The sequence below is a fragment of the Gymnoscopelus microlampas genome, assembly GCF_963454915.1.
Source record: "Gymnoscopelus microlampas genome assembly, chromosome: 1".
NCBI classification, from domain to species: domain Eukaryota; kingdom Metazoa; phylum Chordata; class Actinopteri; order Myctophiformes; family Myctophidae; genus Gymnoscopelus; species Gymnoscopelus microlampas.
The window spans coordinates 31,922,275-31,946,823 of record NC_139962.1 but is presented as its reverse complement, the minus strand read 5'-3'; the positions used below and the strand labels follow the sequence as shown (position 1 = coordinate 31,946,823).

The following is a 24,549-nucleotide window of genomic DNA, read 5'->3' as shown; positions in this document are numbered from 1 at the left end:
TGGTATTGCTACTTTTACTTAAGTAAAATATCTGAGGACTTCTTCCACCACTGCTAAAGAATGCACATAACAATGATTACATGATACGTAATTGGGTCTCATGACACATCAGACCCAGTACACAAAACTGCAGACAAACAAATGAGATCCACAACTGTGTCCAGTGGTGAGACAAACACATCCTCATCCTCAAAACGGAGAAGATAGTATTTGACCCCTAATCCTTTCCGAGATCAGTCACCAGTGGTTATATCCTGGTTAACCTGAACATACACTAGCCCAGGTTGACTCTTATGGGTCTTTTCCACTTCAAGAACCGTGCCCTTGGTCGTGTGAAGTATTTCACAGGTTCTCGAATGGCTTTCATACGCTAGAGCTCAGTTGCAAATAAAGTCCGAAAGAACTCACTACCTGCTCAGGAGGTAACCCAGAACCTATGCATTCAACATTTTTCAAAAATAGCAAAAAAATGGCCGACCTACAAGCTCACAACGCATTACGTTGTGTTGTGTATTATTGCGTTGTGCATTGCATTAAGTATTATTAGGGTTTTTTAATGACATACCTCCCCCTTCAGGGGTGGTTAATGAAAAAGTAAACACACAAACCAAAAACATATCGCAGAACTTTCTAAGTACCCATCGTAGTCGAAGAAAGCCATTACAGACACCTGGGCATATATATGCTTAACATTGAAGACAACCTGACATGGAGAGTTCAGGTACAAAATGTCTGCACTAATAGGGTCCAACAGCGGCTACACTTCCTCCTACGTAGGCTGGGAGAGTTTGCTTTCAAACAGAAAGTGTTGCTCCTCTTCTACCGCGCCGTAGTTGAGAGCATCATGCAGTGTGGTATCTCAGCTGGGTTTGGCAACCTCGGTGTACAGCTGAAAGCCCGGATTACAGTACTAGGCTAACACAAAGAGCCATGAAAAACCATGGGAGTCGGGCAGCATCCCACACTCCGGGCTGTCTGCGATGAAACTATCATCAGACAGGCTCAGGAGATTATTTCAGACCCCACACCATGTCCTCCAAACCAGTACCAACTCCTTCCCTCGGGCGGATGCTTCAGAGTCCCCCAGTGCAGCTCGACTGCTTTAAGAACTCCGTTGCCCACCCCCCCCATGTCCATCAAAGTCCTAAATGTGTGTCCATGTGGAATGCTGACATTCTGTGTATGTGCTGTATGTCATTTTGTATTTTGTATTTTTTTTTACAGCATACTCATGTGACACACATGAAGTGTCCACAGCTAATTTCCTTTGGGACAATCACCTGTGATGCTTACATGATGAGTGCATGTGAATTGTATTCATTGTTGTGGAGTGTCATTATAGCAAGAAAATTGCCACTTTGCGAGCAAAAGATTGAAAAGACTCAAAAACCCTTTCTCCTTCCTTCCTCAATTTCAGCCCTCACTCTTTCACCCACCTGCGGGCCGGGAATTAAAGGCTCCAGTTTATCTCTCTCTTCTCTCCCTCCCTCCCTCCCTCCCCATCATTTCAGTCCTCTCCGTCTCCCCGGAGAGCGATGAACGTGATGCTCCGTTCCCTCCGGAGGAGGAGGAGGAGGAGGAGGGTGGCATCACCTTAGCTGTCACTCAGCTCCCTCTAACGACCTCGATGTGACATCACAGAAAATCAGAGGCTTGCTAACACCCTGCATGCAAGATATAGCAGGTCCACCGCGGACCACCTGGCAGCTTGTCCCCCCCCCCCCTGCTACACCGGCGGAACGACCCCGGAGATAGGGATCTAGAACCTTCCCATCCTTGCCAAGCAGGGACTGCCCTTCGCCTCACCCAGGGAACCCACACAGCGTGATGCAGACAGGCTGGAGCCGCGGCTTGGGTTGGGAAGGGAAGAACTGCAGAGGAGGATTATACTCTGGGAGTTTCACAGGTGATCTCCCCCTTAATCTAATGTACATACATTTTTAGGCAAGTTTGCATTTTGATTGCTGTTTTAATCTTTTCTTTTTTCTTTTTTTTTACTTTACATTTTACCTTTGAGGCTTTATTCCAAAGTGATAATCCATGGTTATAAACTCACATATTTATTGTATAGCTTCCAGTATATCGTTGCTGTCGGGCAGAAACCTCTTATCTCCATGTTTATTTTTTTTCTTAAATTAACGCCCTACTTGATCATACCACAGCGTTCAGACAAACGCATAAAAAGTAGCAGATCTACAAGCCTCGAAACGCGACGCGAAGATCTGCTACTTTTGCATTTGAATCCTGAAAACTAACAGTTCTTGGACATATGAGGTTTCCACCCGACAGACAATATTCACGTCTTCCTCGTGCCGCCCCGCTATACAAGAGAACAATTACATAACCCTCATGTGCACGCCGCTGTGGGTGCAGGAAAATAGCTAATCTACAAACTCACAGCTCATGGCATTGCGACGACGCGGCGTGAGCTTGTACATCGGCTATTTTCACTGTGCGACACCAGCACGGCAACCGTGTATAAATGGGACATTATTCTCCAAAGTACACCCAGCAATTATACTTGGGGAAGCATAATGCCTGTAGCATCTCTGCTATAGCACAGGTGCGGGGGGGGGGGGGGGGGGGGGGGTTGAATAGTAACACTCACCCTCCTGTCAAAATGCCAAGTATTTTGGGATCCAGACTTTTGGGAGGCTGCAAAGAGAAAAGAGAGGTTGCACGGTGACATATACTGTACATGTACTGTACAACAACACGACGTGCTAGAGTGCTAAAGTACAAACACAAAAGGGCAAAAGGACAAGCAGAATAGAAATGTACTGTATGGGGGGGCAAACAGCTAAACTTAGGAGAGATACAGTAAGGCTAGGAGGTAATTATTTTTAGTGTACGAGCGAGATAAACCATAGATGGGAGGAAAGGAGTGCTACGATACATGGAAGGAGGGAGGAGAGAGACCACATTGCACCATGTGGTTGTAATTTCACGGTGCTGGGGATCACGCTGGGCCTGTTGAACACTCCCTCTTCCTCTGGGAAGAAGGCGTGTTAACAGGTGCACCGTAACCACTTAAACAACAAAAAAATATATATATTTTGGGGGGGGGGGGGGGGGGGGGTTTGCCTTTATTTATAGTTTTCAGTAGAGACAGACAGGAAACAGGGGAGAGACATGCAGCAAAGATCGTCGGGAAGGGGACTCGAACCCGCGATGCATTGTCAGGCTATATTGGAGCCTAGGTTCCCGGACCGCTGCGCCAACCGTCCGGGCCAAGGTGCACCTTAACCATTTTGGTGGCCCTATTCTTTTATTTATTTTTTATCCAAAACGTTTTTTAAACATAAAAAGATATATATATATTTTTTTCAAGTTGATCAAAAATAGACAATGTGCAAGCTCATAGCATGCCGATGGCTAACTATGACATAGGTTGGTTAAGTGGTTAAAACACAATAATAATCTTCTGAAAAGAGGGGAAGAAACTATTCAAAGTGACAGCAGGTTTCGCTAACAGACACGTGCAGCATTGCTTAACGCAGTGGTTCTTAAAGTCGGGTCCGGGGACTCCAAGGGGTCCTTGGGGGGTCCCAGCTAAATTTGGCTGTTCAGAAATAGCACATATACAAGCTCACAGTTTCACTGAGAGCTTATACATCTGCTATTTTTGAATATTAAAAAACACATATCTTCTCTTCTGGGGTTCCCTGGCACAAAACCTTTTCAGATGGGGGTCCATGGCCAAATGCATACGAATTTGGGGGTCTTTGAGATGAATTGGTTTGAGAACCACTGCCTTAATGGTTTCAGTGGAACTGTATCCTGTGAACACGGACACAAGCACATGCGTGCACGACATACACACGCCTATTGTATCACGACCACTTACTGTTGTATACACATTACACAAATGGACACACACATGTACAAGCACAAACAATGTGCATCGCTTACAGCCACACACACACACAGACACACACACACACACACACACACACACACACACACACACACTTTACACACACACTTTACACACACAACACAATAGTGGACACGCACACATACACACATGCACATCCAAACACAGGCGCACGCGTACCGAGATGCTCTGATGCACAAGTACACACACACACAAATGATTATAGGCAAATCACATGAGCATGGGGGATTCATGTTAAAACAATTATTGGAAACCTGAGAGTCCAAAGCACTGCTGTCTGAAAAGACAAGAAGAGGAGGGAGGAAGAGAGAGAGACAGTTAGGAAGGAAGGCAGTACATAGTCAAATCCTCAGTGTTAATTTAATCCATTCAATCCGGGAACGCGTCATTTTAAGATTTATTTAGCTATTAAAAAATTAGCATATCTACAAGCTCATAGCGTGGCACGATTGAGTGCTTGTAGATCTGCTATTTTTAAAATCGTGAAAATGTGTGCAAATCTTTAAATATATATACATTTTGAACTCAAATCTTTGCTTCTGAAAAAAGTTTGAGCACCAATGATAACATCATAAGTACAAACATTTAAATAAAATAAAAGAGTTAGGGTTTGTAGAACCCCAGAAGCAACGATTTGAGTAAAAGAAATGCGGTTTAAAAAGAAACATATACATTCAAAGATTTGCACAACTTTTTCACAACTTTAAAAAAAATGCCAAAGACATCTAAAATGACACAGATGCGTCCTGGTCTGATTGGGTTAACACAGTGTACAAATGAACCAAATGGACCTGGGGAAGTGTTAAATTAACCCCAAGGATTTTACTGTGTAAGTCAAACACTTGACTCTAATCTCTAGCAAAGTACAGTAACAGTGCAGTGACACAATTTAGTTTTGCCAAACAAAATTATGCAAAGAAAACTGTCAACACGTGTCCCAAGGCATAAGGGCCACGAAAAGATTCCTCAGTAATGACTGGAATAAAGGAAGATCTGTGTCGCATACATAAAGTAGGTGTGAATCAATACGGTAGGAATACTAAGCACCGCCATTGATCACTAACAGCACATGACTCGACGGCCATATAACCGTGAAGACATGGGGCATTAGGTAAGCTTACAACTCTACGCAACAGTATCGCTTTGCCTTTGAAGAGGCAAACTGGACAGGCGTGTTAAATAAGCCACATCACACAGGTGTAATTACCTAGCTATTGATCTGTGGATGATAAATGCCGGCCTGATCGCGACGGAACGTGCTGCCCGCTGAAAACTGCTGTTCACAAACGTATATATATATATATATATATATATATATATATCAGACGGCTGTCCCGCGTGGGAAAATGTGTCACAGCGTCTGCTGTTGGATAGGTACAGTGCAGTAATTGCAACACAAAGACTGAGGCATGTTGGGAGTCCGGCATAAACCCTGCAGCGACAAGTCAGATGAAGTTTCTTTCTTTCCGTTTCTTTCTTTGACTGCTACACTGACAGACATGCACTGCCTCCTGGGATATTAAAATATGACTGATCCTGGCACTAATTGTTTGATGCTGCATTGTAAAATGTCAACATTACAGAGGGGAACAAAACAAAACAGGCTGTCAATTCTCAACTTCTGTGAAAGGCTGACTTTTTATTGCAGAAAACAACATTTTTGCAGACGTTTGCACAAACCACCACAGTGCAGTGTTCACAGCCACACTTAAAAAAAAAACCTAAAAAACAAAAGAAGCAGAGATATATGTGGGTGCGAAGGGCACCCACAGATGTCTCCTGCTAAGCCACTTAAGAGCACACCCGGAACCACATAGAGCCATCTGTACAACCTAGCTGTAGACTGTAGCCCCGCGGCTACGCCGGTGCAAAGCACGCAGGGCGAGATAGGAGAGATAGGCCTACAGTAGAGTAGGTGCTGATATAAAGGTCGTTTCAGAGTGGGGCATTAAATCTGCGGGAATAAAAACGTAATCGATTGGTAGAAGAAACTTGGCTTGTGCCGTGGGAGGCGGTGTGTTGAGATAGCGGCCGCCGCAGTAAATCCTGCGGTTGGGCTGTGGTGACACGCATGGTCACCCAGCACATTGACCCCCGGCTCACTGGAGCGGAAAATCCTGCACATGGCTGATAGTGTAGCCAGGTACCACTACCCACACATCCAGCCCACAGACGCATAGACCGTAAAATCCTCAGTCGTGATTTAACTCTGAGAGGGTGTACAATTGCAATATCAAAATCACTACAAAGTATCAATCAATATATGATGTGGGTCTAGGTGATACGACTTCAAATCAATATGACTGGACGGTTATTTCAAACTTATTACGGTTAATGAAAATAGCTGATCTACAAGGTGAGCTTGTATATCAGCTATTTTCACTATGTTTGTACATTACCATTGTGCAACGAAGTAAGAAATACATTTATTTTTAAACCTGGTTCTCGATTATTCGATTAACCTACAGTACATATGAGCAAGATTAAGTCGGTTATTGATTCTTAATATCGATTTAGAAACCCTACTATCAAGTCAGCTGGAAATCACTGAGGTCTGTCTTACAAGGCAAGGCAAGTCTTGGCAGGTATAAGTGCAGCAATGTAAGCCTAAGGTATCACGAATTGAGGAAACAAGTCATTTTAAAGAGGTACATTTTGGGCCATTAATAAAAATAAAAGTTTTCTTTTGAGTGCAGCAGAGAAGAAAAACTAAAACAAAAACAAGTCGTCCAAAGTATAGAGAACAACGCCGCACAGGAACATGAGAGCACACAGCATGAGAAATGGTGATGGCAAGGAGAGAGTACAGACATTACATCTTTGTACTTCTCATTGATTGGTTTGTACTTGATGTACAAAGGAAACGGTATGCTCCCACAGAATCTAACAAACTAATTAACTGTCACTGACACAACGTCAGACAACTTCTGCAGGTGTGGGGAGACAAACGTGGAAATGGATTTGCCAAGGTTGCATTAGTTAAGAAACACATTCAGCTTGTGGCTTAGAAAACAACGCCATTCCATTTCGGTAAAAAAAATCACAACAATTCACTGGTTTTAAAACTGCCTGGTTTGGTGGATCCTGTGGATAAGCAGGCCAAGATCCCCTGTGGAGTCTCCAGTTGCAAGTCTTGCTCCTGAACTGAAAAATTCAGCAGCCCAGGAAAACGTTTAGGGGCATCAACTGTGAAAGCATTTGCCAAACATTACTTTGAATTTCAACTTGGTATCCTCGGCAAAATGGTATCCTCTCTCAAAAGAATGAATTGAGTCGTATGAATATAGTGCTATTAAAATGGCAACGCTGTGGAACCTTGCACTGCTGAATAAAACAACAGCAAGCAGTGCAGATATAAACCCACATACTAGAAGATCTCCCCACCACACAGGGAGCGATGCATAAGGGTTTGTCGTCATCCACATCTAGCCTACCCTCTTCTCTTGTGCCTATTTTTTTCGACTGTGACTAAACAATTGTGGCTGAGGCAAGCTGATGTCAGACGGCTTACTTAGTTCGATTTCAACACAAAAGAGAAACCCCTCTGGGCATGTACCAGGAATAGAACATAACACTCATCTTTGTGCATCCCTGCACAAACAAAGCAGGTTATACTGTAATGTGACACAAATAATCTAATCAACTCTTAATCTAATCTAAAAATTACAGTATCTTTATTATTTTGTGTTAGTGGTGAAAATGGTGGTGTTTGGCGAGAATAGCTGTGCATTACCAGATGCAGGGATGAAGATGTAGCTATGGATGTTGTGGTAAGACTTTGGGTGAGGAACAAGACATATATACCGTAAATTTCGGACTATAAGCCGCGGCGTTTTTCCCATTTTTCGACCCTGCGGCTTATATAACGGTGCGGCTTATCTATGGATTTTTATAGCTAACGGCCACTAGGGGACCTCCTAAATCTAGGGATTTTACACCCGCGGCTTATAGTCCAGTGCGGCTTATATATGTACAAATCATTCAATTTAGCTGCTGCGGCTTATATTCAGGTGCGGCTTATAGTGCGAAAATTACGGTAGTCTAATTTTGACGTCACCTCCCTGTCCAATCTTTAGTGATCCATTGTAAGCACTGTGTGTGCAGTGGTGGAAAGTAACTAAGTAGATTTACTTAAAGTAATACTAGGTAACGTTTTCAGTAAAACTAAAGTTAAATTGTATATCTTTTGTGAGTGGCAAATGTTTCACAACACCCACTCCATGAATTTCACCCCCGAAAGCCTTTTATTTATATATTTTCTATTGAACGCTGTCGAGCATGACTTTCCCTCGAAAATGACGTCATCTGGCCGGAAAATGGAAGCGGAAAAGCACCGGGTTCCGTTTGGCCAGGAACTACCGCGCTAATAACAAAAGGAAACTCACGCTGATTTTAAGAGATTGTATGATTTGAAGAACGAAAAAAAAAACAGAAAAAGAAAACACAGCTCACGGTAACTAAAGCGCCACTGGCTAAGAGAAACGATCCACAGATCGTATAAAACAATTAAAAGAACGCTTTTTGAAACACTTCCGTCTTCCGGTGAAAACGAATGGAATTCTGGGTAACGCAGTAATAAAGAAACGGCCTGCAGTGACGGTAATGACCAGCAGAGGCTGCTAAAAGTCGTTTTTTGGAAATTTGCACAGATCAACTTTAAGTACTGTACTTAAGTACAATTTAAAGTTATTTGTACTTTACCAGAGTATTTCCCATTTTCAATACATTTACTTCTACTACACTACATCTCAGAGGCAAATATTATACTTTTACTCCACTACAATTATTTTAAAACTTTAGTTACTACCGGTAGTTACTTTTTTGTTTTTGATTATCTTTCCACTCAAACAGAGAGCGTCTCCTTCCCAAACCCCAATGGTTCTAATCAGCCCCCCGCCCACAGGAGTGGCCCAATTCTCTCACAACTTGCTACAAAAATCCCTCATGAAAAACTATATAATCTACTACCTTTCATTTTCAACCTTCACATGTGTCTCCTTCTCTAATAATCAAAAAGTGCTATATATTTCATCTCGCAATTTACTTCCGGATGGTTCGTTTTGCACTTTCTTTGCCACATCGGTCACGGGAAAGAAATAAGCGCTGCCGTGGTCTATGGAAACGAGCCCAAAAGTGCACCCAAATAAGCCCAAAATCGCTTATACAAACAGTCAGACCTGGCAACGCAGCCTACGCCAATCATGCGTGAGAGATCTACAAGCTATGGGGCAGAGACTTCCCAAACCCCAATGGTTCTAATCAGCCCCCCGCCCACAGGAGTGGCCCAATTCTCTCACAACTTGCTACAAAAATCCCTCATGAAAAACTATATAATCTACTACCTTTCATTTTCAACCTTCACATGTGTCTCCTTCTCTAATAATCAAAAAGTGCTATATATTTCATCTCGCAATTTACTTCCGGATGGTTCGTTTTGCACTTTCTTTGCCACATCGGTCACGGGAAAGAAATAAGCGCTGCCGTGGTCTATGGAAACGAGCCCAAAAGTGCACCCAAATAAGCCCAAAATCGCTTATACAAACAGTCAGACCTGGCAACGCAGCCTACGCCAATCATGCGTGAGAGATCTACAAGCTATGGGGCAGAGACGCCACCGTATCTTAGCAACAACTACAGCGCTCACTCTCATTGGTCGTGTCACGCTAAGAGCAGTCTCCAGACAATGGCATCGCAGACAGCTTGCTGTTACTGCTGTAGCCATCACAGTTAGTCCCAGCGACGACGGACAGGGCGCTGTGATAGCTGCCATGTCGCTAACGCTAACGTGGTTGTCATGCCTGCAGCGGCTGTGCAATCACTTTGTCAACAATGCACGTTCGTGTGGTGAATGTCAATATTGCTGCTCAGTTAGTCCATTGTAGATGGTATATGTTTGTGTGTGTCTTCTGGAGAACTATGTAGGTCCACAGCAACTACAGTAACTAACGTAATGGCAGGACCGCCCCGTGCAACGCATGTTAGGCTGCATTATGGTCATGTAGTAATTTCAGATAATTTTGCTCCAATTACAGCAGTGCTTATCAACCCTTTCACGCCGCCCCCCCCCCCCCCCCCCCCCCCCCCCCCCCCCAAATAAACGTACTTGATCTGGGGACCCCCCCATTCTGTTTGACTCCGTTCCACAAGTACATATTGTGAAAATAGCCGATCTACAAGCTCAAAACGCCTCACGTTGAGAGGCTTTGTAAGCTTGTAGATCGGCTATTTTCTACATGACTGCCTCTTTCTTACATTCTTTGACAATGTGGCCCATGTTTTCATAGTATAGTTTGTTGACTACTTTTGTTGCAGAAATGCTCATTTCCTTTACTTTCCTTTTTTTATTGTCTCCGCCAGGCCGAAAGGCATGGCGCAAGACTGTTTCACCCCCTGTCCGTCCGTCTGCGATAGCTAATCTCTCACATCGTTGACTTGATCGCAGCAAAATAACAGCCCGATGAGTCAGTGAGAGCTGGATAAACGAGGTAAAATGTGTCAAAAGGAGTCTGTACGGCTGTCGATAAATGAACACATGACGTCGGTGGGAGAGGAGATATTGTGTCTTTTGGACAAACAGCAGTGTCGTGCTGATGTTTGTTGTGTGAAGCAGCTTAATGTCAGAGTGTTTGTGTTGGAGCGCCTCAGTGCGGCTGCAGAGTTCATGTGCAACCTCTTCCAGAGAGAGACAGAGACACTAGAAACTCTGCTGGGGAACAAAAACACTGCTGGGCATTGACTTTCATATGGACATTGATCTACACACTGCAGGTATATCTGCTACACACACAACATCAAACTACACACTGCAGGTATGATGCAGCGTTTGCATTACAGCCAGCATGCCAGCGTAGTTCCCATATGGTTTCAAGGTGGGCTAAACCATATGGACCCCATGTCAGCAATGTCAGCGGCATCCACTTCAGTCCCAACTGCGATGCCCATGCAGGCTATAAGTAGCTTCTACCTGGCCCTTAGGTGGGCCCCAACTACCCATGTTTATGTGGGACCAAGGCGGGTCCTACCTGGGTTTGCCCATGCAGGCTTTAACTGGGTTCTACCTGGGCCCTAGGTGTACCCTAACCAACCACAGTGCAGTGCCCATCGCTCCAATTGTTGTGACGTCAGGGCTCTCAATACTGCACATTGGTGGAGGAGGAGGGGCCGCAGGGCGACCGCACACATCGCTGAACCAATGGTAGCCCACGGATGTTTCCTCTGGGGATTTGCAATCTGCCCCTCTATGCCACATATCATCCGCACTACAGGGTCTTCACTGACCGAGCCACGGCCCCACTGACCCTCATGACGCTACGCCACTTATATGAGTTGCCAAGTGGCCGCGGGCGCTACGTGGGCGTGGCCGCGGGCTAGACGCGAGCCCCCGCGGAGCGGGGGCGAGCTTCTAGTTATTACAAAACATACATTAACCACTTCAACCCTATCTGTTTCGGCCATTTGAAAATAGCCGATCTACAAGCTCACAATGCGACACATTGTGAGCTTAGATTTGTATACATTTTATACATTTGAAAACTAATGAGTACTTTATACTTTTGTACTTAAAGTATATTTTGATACCAATACATTTGTACTTTTACTCAAGTACATTTTTTATTCCGGACTTTTACTTGTAACAGAGTATATCTACATTGCAGTATTGATACTTTTACTTAAGTAAAAAAAACACTGTGTGTGTGGACTGTGCAGGGTGCCGTCATTATTCTGACGGCCCATTATTCCAACATCCTGTTGGTCCGACTGGCCCCATTATAACTATCCCTATCCCTAACCCTTACCCTAACCTCAAACTAAGCTAATGGTCGCTAAAGCGATGTCGGAATTAAGAGCAGACCCCCTGTGTAGTATGTGAACCCATGAGCCGCATAAATCACATGTTCAGTGGGGAAGCCACACCACTCCTTTAGCCAAAATGTATTTTTATAAATACCATACTTCACCTACAGTACAAGTGCAAAAACGCTTAACAAGAACGATATTGTTATAAAAACTAGATTTGCTGGAAAAACAAGACGGGGGTCTAATAATAGCATGGCTTCCATGTGGATCTCAGACTTCATGTGTCCAGTCAAATAACATCTTAGTGTTTTTCCAGTAGACTGCACAGAACTGTAGGCTAGTTCTCTCCAAGACAAAAAAAAAAGAAAGACATGCCATCTCCGGTTTACCTCCCAGTATCTGCGCAAAGTAGGTGGGCGCCTTTTTAGCAGGTTGGAGTCTATTATTTCCAATAGAAGAGTGAACGTGAACACAGCTTCTGAACGATTCTTTAGCCCCATTGTCACTATTGGACCCGATCATCACAAGCCACACAATCTTCCCAAGATTCTCATACTAATATGGCTTCTTTAAGAGAGACAAAGCCGGAGAAATTCTACTTTATCGACCTTTCTCTGTCCCAGCTACATACTCTTGCGGGATCTAGCACCAGTAAACATTGGACGTTCGCAAGATCAGATTGTCCCCACTTATATAAACCCACATACTAGAAGATCTCCCCACCACACAGGGAGCGATGCATAAGGGTTTGTCGTCATCCACATCTAGCCTACCCTCTTCTCTTGTGCCTATTTTTTTCGACTGTGACTAAACAATTGTGGCTGAGGCAAGCTGATGTCAGACGGCTTACTTAGTTCGATTTCAACACAAAAGAGAAACCCCTCTGGGCATGTACCAGGAATAGAACATAACACTCATCTTTGTGCATCCCTGCACAAACAAAGCAGGTTATACTGTAATGTGACACAAATAATCTAATCAACTCTTAATCTAATCTAAAAATTACAGTATCTTTATTATTTTGTGTTAGTGGTGAAAATGGTGGTGTTTGGCGAGAATAGCTGTGCATTACCAGATGCAGGGATGAAGATGTAGCTATGGACGTTGTGTCAAGACTTTGGGTGAGGAACAAGACATATATACCGTAAATTTCGGACTATAAGCCGCGGCGTTTTTCCCATTTTTCGACCCTGCGGCTTATATAACGGTGCGGCTTATCTATGGATTTTTATAGCTAACGGCCACTAGGGGACCTCCTAAATCTAGGGATTTTACACCCGCGGCTTATAGTCCAGTGCGGCTTATATATGTACAAATCATTCAATTTAGCTGCTGCGGCTTATATTCAGGTGCGGCTTATAGTGCGAAAATTACGGTAGTCTAATTTTGACGTCACCTCCCTGTCCAATCTTTAGTGATCCATTGTAAGCACTGTGTGTGCAGTGGTGGAAAGTAACTAAGTAGATTTACTTAGTTACTTTTACTTAGATTTACAGTTCATACTCTTGCGGGATCTAGCACCAGTAAACATTGGACGTTCGCAAGATCAGATTGTCCCCACTTAGGAGACCATTAGGATTAGCGTACCATTTCGCCCCTAGTGGCTCCAATTGGGATAGCGTATCTTCTTAAATTAACCACCTTTGGTTCGCTTTTCCAGAAGATGGCATAAACATTTCCTGTTCCGGGCCAATTTCCCATAGCTTTGTTTGATTGGCTCAGCAGCAGATTTGAACCGGTTGCACACGATACCTTGTGTTTCTGGTTAAAATCTGCTGCCAAGCCAATCAAATGAACAGGGGTGCACTTAACTGGTGCGCAGGTGCGCATGCGCACCCAAAATAAAAAATGCGCACCACATCAGGCGACGCAAGGCGCTTTTGCGCACCAACAGCTGGGACAGGAATTTCCAAGCTTTTATTTTTTAGCAAAACTAAAAAATAAAAGCCTGGAGATCGAGGCTAGGAATTTACTTCCTGAAGCCACACTCACACAATCACTCTAAAGCACCCGTCGGCCCCATGTACAGCCATTAGGCACAGGGGTAGAGATATGACTCGCGTCGCCTCGCATCGCCTCGCATTGCCTCGCTGCGTGCACGCAGCCAGCAGCGGCTGTTAGAGGCACTCGTCACCGATGATGAACGCACCGTAATGGTGCAAAATATGCCGTGAACGTCCCAATCTGGCGGATAAAATCAGCGCAGCAGCACAGGGCACCAACCTTGGGGGCTTTACCTAACAGCGTGAGAAATAAAAACGGCGAAAATCGGCGGAATTTAGAAGCAGAGCGTCCTTTTTTTCTCGCCCCCCCCCGTTGACAAAACTGTCCCGTGGGCACCGTGCTGAACCCCCCCCCCGTTGACAAAACTGTCCGGTGGGCACCGTGCTGAGCCCCCCCCCCCCCCGTTGACAAAGCTGTCCGGTGGGCACCGTGCTGAACCCCCCCCCCCCCCCCCCCCATTGACAAAACGGAACGGGACCATGCGCACCAAGTCACATCTCCAGGTGCTCTTCTGCGTACCAGACCTAAAAAGTTATGTGCACCCCTGCAAATGAATGAGAAGCTGACCAGGAAACAGGAAATGGGTATGCCACCTTCTGGGAAAAAGGGAACTACAGTAATGCACATAGAGCCCAATTATTTAGTGGCCCACTTGTAATATCCTCACGGCCCAAGAGTGGGCCCCGGCCTACAGGTTGAGAAACACTCCTATACAGCAACAAGACAGAGAGTGTTGTTGCACCTGTTTGGGTGGGACAACGTAAAAGTCAATATATTTAAACTACATTTCTAATACTTTATAGAGGTTTACTATTAAGTTACATACTAGTTAGAAGGCTATTGCCGATTTGGATTTCCACTGGCTATAATAACGCAGATGATGATGATGACTAATATCTGTCTAAATGTTATTGATCAAACCTGCTGAGGTTCACGTGTCAGTCAACAGAAAGTTGACAGAGAAGCTGTATTGTTGCTGTGAACGCAGACAGCTTTGTCAGGATTGTTATACAGGGACGTGTCTCTCAGTCAGCCTGAGGTTCTGGCCTGTCATATCATTTACATCATAGCAGGACAGTTAGACCATCTGAGATCTCTGCCAAGGGTTTAGACACTGACTTGTGAACAGTGGTGGAAGAACTACTCACATTATGTCTGCGTCATAGTTATGTGGCCGTGGTCTTGCCTACATATATATGGAAGTATGGGGTTTGTTTATGGTTGTCTGAGTCAGAGTGACGTGGCCCGTCCGCCCGCCCATTAGCCAATTAAATATAGATCAAATAGGCTCAAGTACTTAATGTATGTTTTGTATTAATACTCCAAATATGCAAAGTAACTAAAGCCGTCAAATAATTGTAGTGGAGTAAAAAGTGCAATATTTGCCTCTGAGATGCAGTGGAGCAGAAGCATAATGTCTCACAAAAATGTAAATACTCAAAAGTAAAGCAAACGTACATCAACATTGTACTTAAGAACAGTACTTGAGTAAATGTACTTAGTTACTTTCCACCACTGCTTGTGAGTGTACAGGCCTATTGACACGCCTCTAGATTCTACCATCCTGCATGTTTCTAAACATCAGGACAGCAGCCATTGGAAACATTTATTTGATGGTTTTATTTCCTGCCACATCATTACAATTTATGAACCATATGTCCTTTTGTTTGCTCATGAAAGGCAGAGAGAGAGACAACATCATGTATCACATTAAATTATGGTTAAGGTTACTGAGAGAGAGAGCTATCCCTTATCTATTGATTTCATCAGCTCACATTCCTTAAAGTGACTCATGCCATTGTCATTGTACAGTATACGTTTAGGTGTTCAAGATCACAAAAGAAATATCACTTGAAATTCCGGTTTCAAGATGCTCTCTCCCTTTAACGGGCCTCACAATGATAGTCGAGGTTCTCAGATAGAAAGCACTTAAGCTCATTGCATTATGTAACGGCCTTGGCAAGGCCCACAAAAGGCATAATTATGTGAAACTGGCTGTTTTTTTTTCTATGAGTGGAAGCGACTGGAGGGGAAGGCTCACCGAGAGAGAGAACTAAAGCTGACACCATCCAGGGGAGAATAGTCACAGCAGTTAAAAAAGAAGCTAATTAATTAATTACTCCACAAAACTAGACAGGGTATCCAGGGGTATGTGTACTCCCCGTTTTGTTTCTCTTATATAGATACATTGGATGTCATGTCTCTTCCGTCAGCTTTGAGCGTGAACTGTGCAGCGTAAGACTTTATATCCAATGCCAGAGGCAGGCAGTCAGTCGAAGAAAGCGTGGAAACCTCTCAACTAGAACGACAACCACAACAGATCTGTATCTTTCATTTGCCATACTCCCAGATATGGCACAGTAAGCATAAAAAAGGGTCTGCCTCTTTGGATCCCCCAGGAGCAAAAGCAGCAACTTCACAAGCCGGCAGACCTCTATAAATATTCTAAGTAAGGCTGACCTGGTTACAGTATGCCCTTGGGAGTGCGAATTAGCATCTGAATACGGACTGTGCCGCTATGTGCTGAGTGAAGACAGGGCCCTGACAGGGAGTCACAAGCACTGCCGAGACTCCCAAACAACCTGGACCCTGCCCTCGGTCCCGGGATGGCCAGTGTGCTGCCAAAACACGAGCACAGTGAGCGCACATTAGTTGAGAGAGAGAGAGAGAGGGGGGAGGGGGTTGGGGCTGGAAGGCAAAGCAAGAGACAGTAAGACACGAGTGGGAAAGAGACAAAAAAAAATGTGTGAGAAGAGAGAGAGAGAGAGGGCGGGGCGGGAGAGTGCTCCACTCTGACTTGAGTGTCCTATAAATTAGACATGCTGCGCTGTCATCAAGCCAGAAGAGGGCAGGGAGCATTGCCCTCGCACCCAAATCTTATCTGGGCAGACAGCTATAAATGTACCAAAATAACACTTAGGGCCCATTGATGTATGTATCTGAGAAAATGATCACAGCTGACCAGAGAACGGTTTGTCACGTATATAAAGGTCAAGCTGAATTCTAAAGCAGTAGCTTTCACTTCTAATGCCCAAAACAGTCTGAGTCAACCCCTGAGTCAACCCAATGCCTTTCCTCGGGCTATGCCATCTATCCAATCAAGTGAAGGATGTGTTCTCACTGTGTCGAGATGCCATGAAATATGTCATTGAATCCCTGGGGGACACTAAAGTCTCACGTGACAAAAAGAGTGGTCCTTCAGTATGTCCTTATGTGCCCATTTATGGGCACTCATTAGGTATGTGTCCTTTATGCTGTTGAACAACAACAGCCAAACGCCATGCATGATTTATACACTATGGTCATGTGATCTCGCTACTGGTCGTTAATCAATGAAACTTCCCCTCCAGTATTTCATTTTCCAAGCTGTTTTTCAGCTCTTTAGTGTTTTGCTGAGGCATCATTCCAGAGGCATTATAGAGGTTAATATAATTGTTTTCCTAATATAAATAAAGAGCGTTTTGAGTGTGAAATTCAAAACTTTAAGCCGATCTTTACACAGTATAAAAGTGACATACTGTACCATTAGCCTCACTATCACGCCAACTGTATTTACCAACAGCGAGAATCAATCAACTGCTACTCCACCTGGTCGCCATAGCTGTTGGTGTTTGATTTCATGTCCACATACATACAGGAAGTAAAATTCCCTGTTGAATTGAATATGTGCCCAGATCAAAACTATGGCCTCTGATTGGTCATTTCTGATTCACAGTCAGCTGTCACAGATGGATTGTACTTTTTCTTATAATAATATTAGCATGTAGGCGATCAGTCCCTTAAGAAGGATACTCTACACATCCAAGCAAAATTACCATGGCAACTATGGCATACCAACTAAACAAATAAAATAAATTGAGAAAATTGTCTTTGGTGCCAAAAAAAGAAAGGCTGAAAGACAAAGTTATTGCCCTCTTTGACTTGGATTTTTTATAGGCTAAAGGCCAAGCCAGAAATGGTGGTGTAATTATGGATTCAGATCTAGGGTAAATATTAATATCCAGTCAAATGCCTAACAGTAAACCACATCTCTTGAGGTTTATCGTTCTGTTATGGTTTTATTATGTCATACGACGGTGTCACACTCCAAAAATGATCTACAAGCTCGCAATGCTTGTAGATCAGGTATTTTCGGAGTGGGACACAGTCATATGCAGGCCTGTCGCAATTATTTGAGATAATCGCAATTATTTTGCATAATCGTTTCCATGTTGAAAGCTCTTCATACATTTTCAAAATGTTAGTTAGTTTAGTTTATTTCAGTCAATTTTGTGGTAACATTACAATAGATGTTCCAAAAAATATATGTTCCAAAATTTGCGGAATTAGCCGATCTACAAGCAGTCATAGCTTGTAGATCGACTATTTCCACTATTTTGCGAACATTTCCGAAAGCATAAGGTCATTAAATGTGTCATTTCTAAAAGCCAAACAGAAACGTAATATTTGTTTATATATTCCAACGTTAAATGTCAAAAACGCAATTAAATCGTTAATCACAATTATTTGTGTGCCAATTAATCGTCAAGTAAAATGTCATAATTGTGACAGCCCTAGTCAAATGATGGAGTATGAATTAAGCCATAAAGACCGGGAACGCATCTGTGTAATTTTAGATTTCTTTGGGCTATTCAAAAATAGCAGATATACAAGCTCATAACGCGGCACTGAGTGCCGTGCTATGAGCTTGTAGATCTGCTATTTTTGAAAAATTGTGAACATTTGTGCAAATCTTTGAATATATATATATTTTTAAAGTTAACATTTGTAACTCAAATCCTTGCTTCTGGGGGGTCCCTGGCACAATCTTTTGAGATAGGGGGTCCGTGGCCAAATACATTTTGGGTGGTCCTTGGACATGAAAAAGTTTGAGCACCACTGATATAGCAACATACGTTTTTCAGAAAACTGTTAGGATTTCGAAGACATTTGTAGATGCGTTCCGGGATTGAATGGGTTAAGCGTTAGAGTGCACCACATTTGTCCCGAGAGTTGTTGGAAATCCTGCTTAGAGGTTTACTCTCCGTAGGTTAATTGGTGTTGTTCCCCTACAGGATAGTCTGGCCCACAATCTATCACATTAGTGTGTTGCTTTACCTACAGGTGCACTTTGTGTAATATCTATACACTGTACTGCCGCACCTGCTTCATTGAAAATGCTCAAGCTTGCAGTAGCTGTTAGCTGTTCCACTTGTAGGTCAACGGCCTATTTCATTTTAAATAAGAGAAGAAATTCCCTTGGCTGGGACCCACCATTGCTAGTAAGTTTTGCATTCCACATGAAAGCGTTTTCTGCCTCAATGAATCAATGCTAACATACGTATACATACATTTTTTGTTCAAACACATCTCACTCTGGGTCATGGCTCAAATACTACAGAGACACTACAGTATTACAGGAAATGGAAAAAAATAACCCATGTTCCAATGGATCCAATGTTGATATTATTTAGTCCCAAAGTACTGTAGGGTATTTCATTTACAAAAAAAAACGTAAAGTTGAAATATGGAGATAAAAAGGTTTCTGCCCGACAGCGACAATATAACATTGGATATTAAATTGTTCATACTTGGTGTTACTGCTTGCAACCCCACAACCTGCTACTATGTAATCCAACACCATGCGAATACAAGTCTAACCTTGACCATAACCAAGACAGCCACCTTAAAAAGAAAGTCCTCTAAACAAAGACCTACGAATCGCTTGTACCAGTGGAACATAAATTCCAAGACACTATATATTGCCAACATCCCCACAGAATTGATGTTTAATAACTCAACAGCTTTTCTATGGGAATGTAAGCACACAATAGCAAAATATTGTTATTGTGCTGTCACTAATAGAATAGAAGACATTGCTTGGCAATGCACTGAGATAATATTTCAGTGCAATGCCATGTATATAATAATATAATATACTATAATGTACTATACTGCATACTATAATGCCCCCTGATATAATTGTATCAGGGGATTATTATTCATCCTTATTAGCTTAAATAACCATAAAACACATCAGGTACCACTGTGAAGATGCAGAATTCCTTACTGTATGCATAAGCAGACTATGCCATGGATGCATTAACCTGACACCGTCAAATGGAAGAAGCTTGCAACACAACTTTGTTTCACAGGCTACTTCCATCTGAGACTCCATAAGCAGAATCGATGACAGACGGTTTTTCTTTTTTTCAAGCTACTAGGCAGGTGATTGGATGATCCCGCCCCTAGCAGCCGCTGATTGGTTCGAATACGCAGCGACCGGACAGCTTAACTCCCTGAGAGATTCCAGATCAGGGTGTGTATTGAATTGATGACTCAATACCGCCCTCATCTGGCTAGTCAGGTTATGGATGCATGTGCTGTATAAACAAATCACTACACCAGAATTGCACATGATAAAACATGTGATGATAAGGAGAAAAGAGACCTACCCCCTGCCAGGATCTGCTGCTCCAGTTCAGCCATCTGTTGCTTATAGGCCCTCAGTGCCGCCTCCTTGAATGTCGGACGGATTCGCTTCTTGGGTGGAGCGGGAGCCTCGGCAGGCTTCTCCTCTGGAACATTTTGGTTTTCATCCTCGACCTGCTTTTCTTCCACCTTTTCAGGTGGAGGAACCTCAGGCACCTCAGTGGTCTCCTCTGGTAACTCCTCGATCTCCTCTAGCTCCTCATCATCTTCTTCATCCATCCCCTCCGTTATTTCCTCGTCTGGGTCTTCTACATCCACATACTCCACCATGGCATCGTACTCGGCTGTGTCTTCTGTATTTGGGTTCTCGTAGTCCTCGCTGTACTCTTCCTCATAGTGCGCATCCTGACTGCAGTCGTACTCCAGAACGGGTGCCTCGGCAGGTGCCTCGAAATCCTCTGGAGCCTCGAAATCCTGAGAAGCCTCATTGGCTGGAAAGGTGTCAGTGTCATCTGGTATATCATAGTCCTGAGAAGTCTCATACTCCTGCACCGCCTCCTCTGTGTCCTCTGTCTCATTGGCATTAGTTTTGTTTTCCAGGTTAGCTAGTACCTGCTCCATCACTTCAACATAGTCGGTCTCATCATCTCCTGGCTGTTCCTTAGCTTCTCCTACAGCTTCTTTTTTATCTTCCTCCGCCTTGGGCTCTGTGTGGACTTCTGAGTTGACGGTCGTGCTAGGCTCATTGGCATTAGAGGTGGACGGTCTGCGGAAGCGTCCCATGAAGGAAGGAGTTGTATTGGGTGGAGTTTTATTGGGTGGCTCTTCAGTGGGAGTGGGAGCACCCGGCTTCCATACAACCGCCATAGCTGACTTGGCCCTTTGTAGTGTAGAGCCAAAGCCAAACCCAAAGGACTTCTCGCTGAGATCTATGCTGAGCCTGCTGCTCCAGGTCTTGGGCACTTCCTCTACTTTTTCTGTCCGGATTTCACTCTGACTGCGGTACATGGTTGCAGTCTTAGTCTGGGTCTGATGAAAGCTATGATTGACATCAAGTTCAGGGAACTTCTCCTTGGGAAGTGTATTAGCCTTCTGGACCACTTTAGGGGCCTCTTTAGATGCCACCTTAGGAGTCTCTTTAGGTGCTACTATAGGAGCCTCTGTAGGGGCTACCTTCATAGCCTCTGTGGGTGCAACATAAGGGGGTTCAATAGGGGCCACATAAGAAGCATCCATCGATTGTACTTTAGGAGTCTCCTTAGAGGCTACTTTTGGGACCTCCTTGGGTCCCTCTTTAGGGGTCACAGAGGTCACTGCAGTTTCTTTTGCAACAACCTTTAGGCCTTCCCTAGGAACAAGTTGGACAGGCTCTTTAGCAATAACTTTAGGGGGCTCTTTAGGGGACTCTTTAGGGGACTCTTTAGGGGATTCTTTAGGAGACTCTTTAGGGGACTCTTTAGGGGATTCTTTAGGGGTTATAGCAGGACTCATTACTGGGGTTATCTTAGGGCTCTCCTTAGGTGACTCTTTGGGACTTGCTTTAGGAGTCACAATTGGGCTTGCTTTATTAGTCACAATTGGGCTATCTTTAGAGGCCACTTTAGAGGTCACTTTCGCGGCGGCCTCTTTAGCAAGGGCTTTGGAAAGTGCTTTAATCGGCTCTTTAGGAGCGGCATTTGTAGCTTCATTAGTTGTGATTTTAGGACTCTCTTTAGGTGGAACGTGTGAAGATTCTTTGCGTGCTACTTTAGGAAGCTCCTTTACTGAATCTTTAGGGGATGCTTTTGAGGACACTTTAGGTGCAGCCTTGGCTGACACCTTAGGAGTTTCCTTAAGTGATACTTTGGGAATTTCCTCTTTAGGAGCTACTTTAGTAGATGCTTTATGGGTACCTCTGGAGGCCGCTTTAGAGGTTTCTTTAGATGTCACTTTAGTGCTTTCTTTAGTGGTACCTTTTGAGCACTCTTTAGAATGACGCTTGGATGTTTTGTGGACAACCTCCCTCTCAGCAATTGGAGGTATGATGTGGGTAGTGATAGGCGGTAGGACAGTGTCTCTGTCAAGCATCATGAAGTCTTCATCCCCTTCAAATTGCAAGTCAACTTCCTGGCACTTAGTGATGTTCTCTGGGAAACCAGGTATGGTGGAGGGGTCAAAGGGACTGCTGACCTCTATAGAGGCCTCCAGGCCAGAGTCGGCACCTTGCTCCAGGTGATGCCAGTCTTTCCAGGGAGAAAGGTCAGCCTGCAAAGAGAGCTGAGAGCCACTGTAGTGACTTCTGTCCCCGGACATGCAGACCAAGCCATTGCTCACCCCACTGTCGATAGTTTCAGTGGTTTCCATCTCGTTATGCTCTGTGTATGGTGGGTTCTCCTGGCTGAGTGGGAGGCTGGGGCTGGCGTACCAGGAGGATGCCATGTCCTCTTGTTTCCTCTGCCATAGCTCCTGATCTGAGGAGGAGATGAGGGTGCAGCCATTGGCCCGTGTGAAGTACTGGCTTTCTGAGAAGTCTTCAGAGTATGACTGACAGAGTTTTGAGCAATCAGATTCGGAGCGGCTGAGTTTAGGGGTGGAAAAGTCACTGGAAAGCCAGCCAGGGGTCAAATCAGAGTAGTAGGCCTTTCCTTGTTTATCTGGGTCATCATAAGTGTCATCAGCATAGTGAACTGAGCCTGAGTACCCTGCTTCATCACATCGGCTATGCTCATGGGACCTCCTCTTCTCTGATTTGCTTCTGTGAACAGGCTTTGAAACCACCATTGCATATTTATTCCTACTCAATTCATCTAGCTCTTTATCACTGTCCATTGAGTCCCAGTCATCACTCTCTACAACCTTATCCTTCCCTGAGCCCTTTATATCCATGCTTTCATAGGTTTGTGAGGAGGACATTGCTTTGTCTTTTCTCTCCTTTCCTTCATGGGTTAAACTATCAGTGGAGACAGTTATACCTGTCCCTTTAAGTTTATAGCATTTTTTCAAGACAACGTCCCTTTCTTGGGTTGTTGCAAATATAACAATAATAGGGCGAGGTTTTGCATTGGAACATTCTCTTTGTTGTCCTAACCTATGTGCTAACTCGATTTTAATAGTTTTATGTGCATCAACAAAACCCATTTTATCTTTCAGAATTCTATATATAACACTCTCTGTTTTCTCTGGCCTTTCCTCAGGAACATTGAGGAACCTCAGAGTTGAGTTGTTGGCCTGGTGGCTGATCTGTTTAATGTAGTCATGGATGTCACGCGTTTCCCTTCTGGACTGGACAAACCCTGTGCGGAGTTGCTCAATCTCACTCTGCACGACTTCTACACTGCTAGAAATTTCATCGATGGAGCTCTTAAGGGCATTTACATGGCCACGAAGCTCGGTCAGCTCCGTCTCTATCTGACTGATCCCCTGCAGTTCCTTGAAGATCATCTCCATGACGTCCTGGGTCTGGGTGATGCATCCTGTGGAGGAGGAACCGGGCTCCAAGGTGGAGCTCTTCTGTTGCCTTCCAGCACGATCCAGGGACTTGCTCCGCATACCCAGAGTCTTTCTCCAGTTGCTCACCTCGGAGTCTGAGGAAACGCATTCCTGGCTCTTCTTCCATTTCCTCAACTTACGGAGGGCGCCCAGCCGGAGCGTGTGCAGGCTGGAACGCTCCACCCGCTCACCCTCTGAGCTACCATCAGAAGGAGCCAAGCTGATAAGGCTCTTCCTGTTCCGTCTCACTGGCATGGTGTGAGATTTGTGTTCATCCAGTCTACGGACGGGCTTGGTCTCACTCAGAGAGTCAGTATAGCTGCTGTCAAAAGAAAGAACCTCCGGACAGAAACTTTCATTATTGTTTGAAAGAAGAATGTTTTTGGGGAGTCCGTTGGCTATAGCTACACGATAGCTGAACGTGGGTGAGAGCGATGGAGAGTCGGTCTTGCCGTCGTCTTCCTCAAGTGATATGTTACGTGCCGAAGAGCATTTGGAGATCTTTTTAACAGTGGTCTTCAGCGTGGTGGAAACGTTTGGAATAATGCGTGCTTGCAAATCAGTGGTCAATTTAGGCTCTTTATTTTCACTACTCGCTTTCTTCTTTATGGGGTTCGCCAATTTCTTTGTAAACATTCCTTTGCAAATCTTTTCAATGTAAGATGATATGGTTTGGATTAGGGCAGAAACCATGGAGGGCAATCCAGTACAGTTTTATATTTCGTCCAGTGAAGCTAAGGTTGGCTTAGAGAGGTTGGTGGGTCAGGCACAATCGACCTGGACTTGTTGAATCTCAGCTCAGATTGACTGAAACCTCAGTTTGGGTGAAGACTCACAAACACTATTAAATCCAGTGGACCTCCAAGAGATAAGGTGCATTGCTCTGAAAAAAAGGGAAACAGAATATTTACATTAAACTTTATTCAAACACAATTTCTTCTTGCTCAAACAAAAACATAAATCACAAAACT

At 44.1% G+C, this 24,549-nt stretch overlaps 1 protein-coding gene across 1 annotated transcript in view; it reads right to left on the bottom strand.

The window, feature by feature from the left end:
* Positions 1 to 24,271, bottom strand: part of unc13c (unc-13 homolog C (C. elegans)) — a gene marked incomplete at its 5' end in the record, with an annotated part of 241,227 nt that extends 216,956 nt beyond the window's left edge. Inside the window, 3 exons of the mRNA XM_084046368.1 lie at positions 2,609 to 2,655; positions 4,153 to 4,175; positions 20,134 to 24,271. Of these exons, the coding sequence (XP_083902494.1) occupies positions 2,609 to 2,655; positions 4,153 to 4,175; positions 20,134 to 24,271 (4,208 nt within the window). The remainder of the gene's footprint in view (positions 1 to 2,608; positions 2,656 to 4,152; positions 4,176 to 20,133) is intronic.
* Between the last annotated feature and the right edge of the window lie 278 nt (positions 24,272 to 24,549).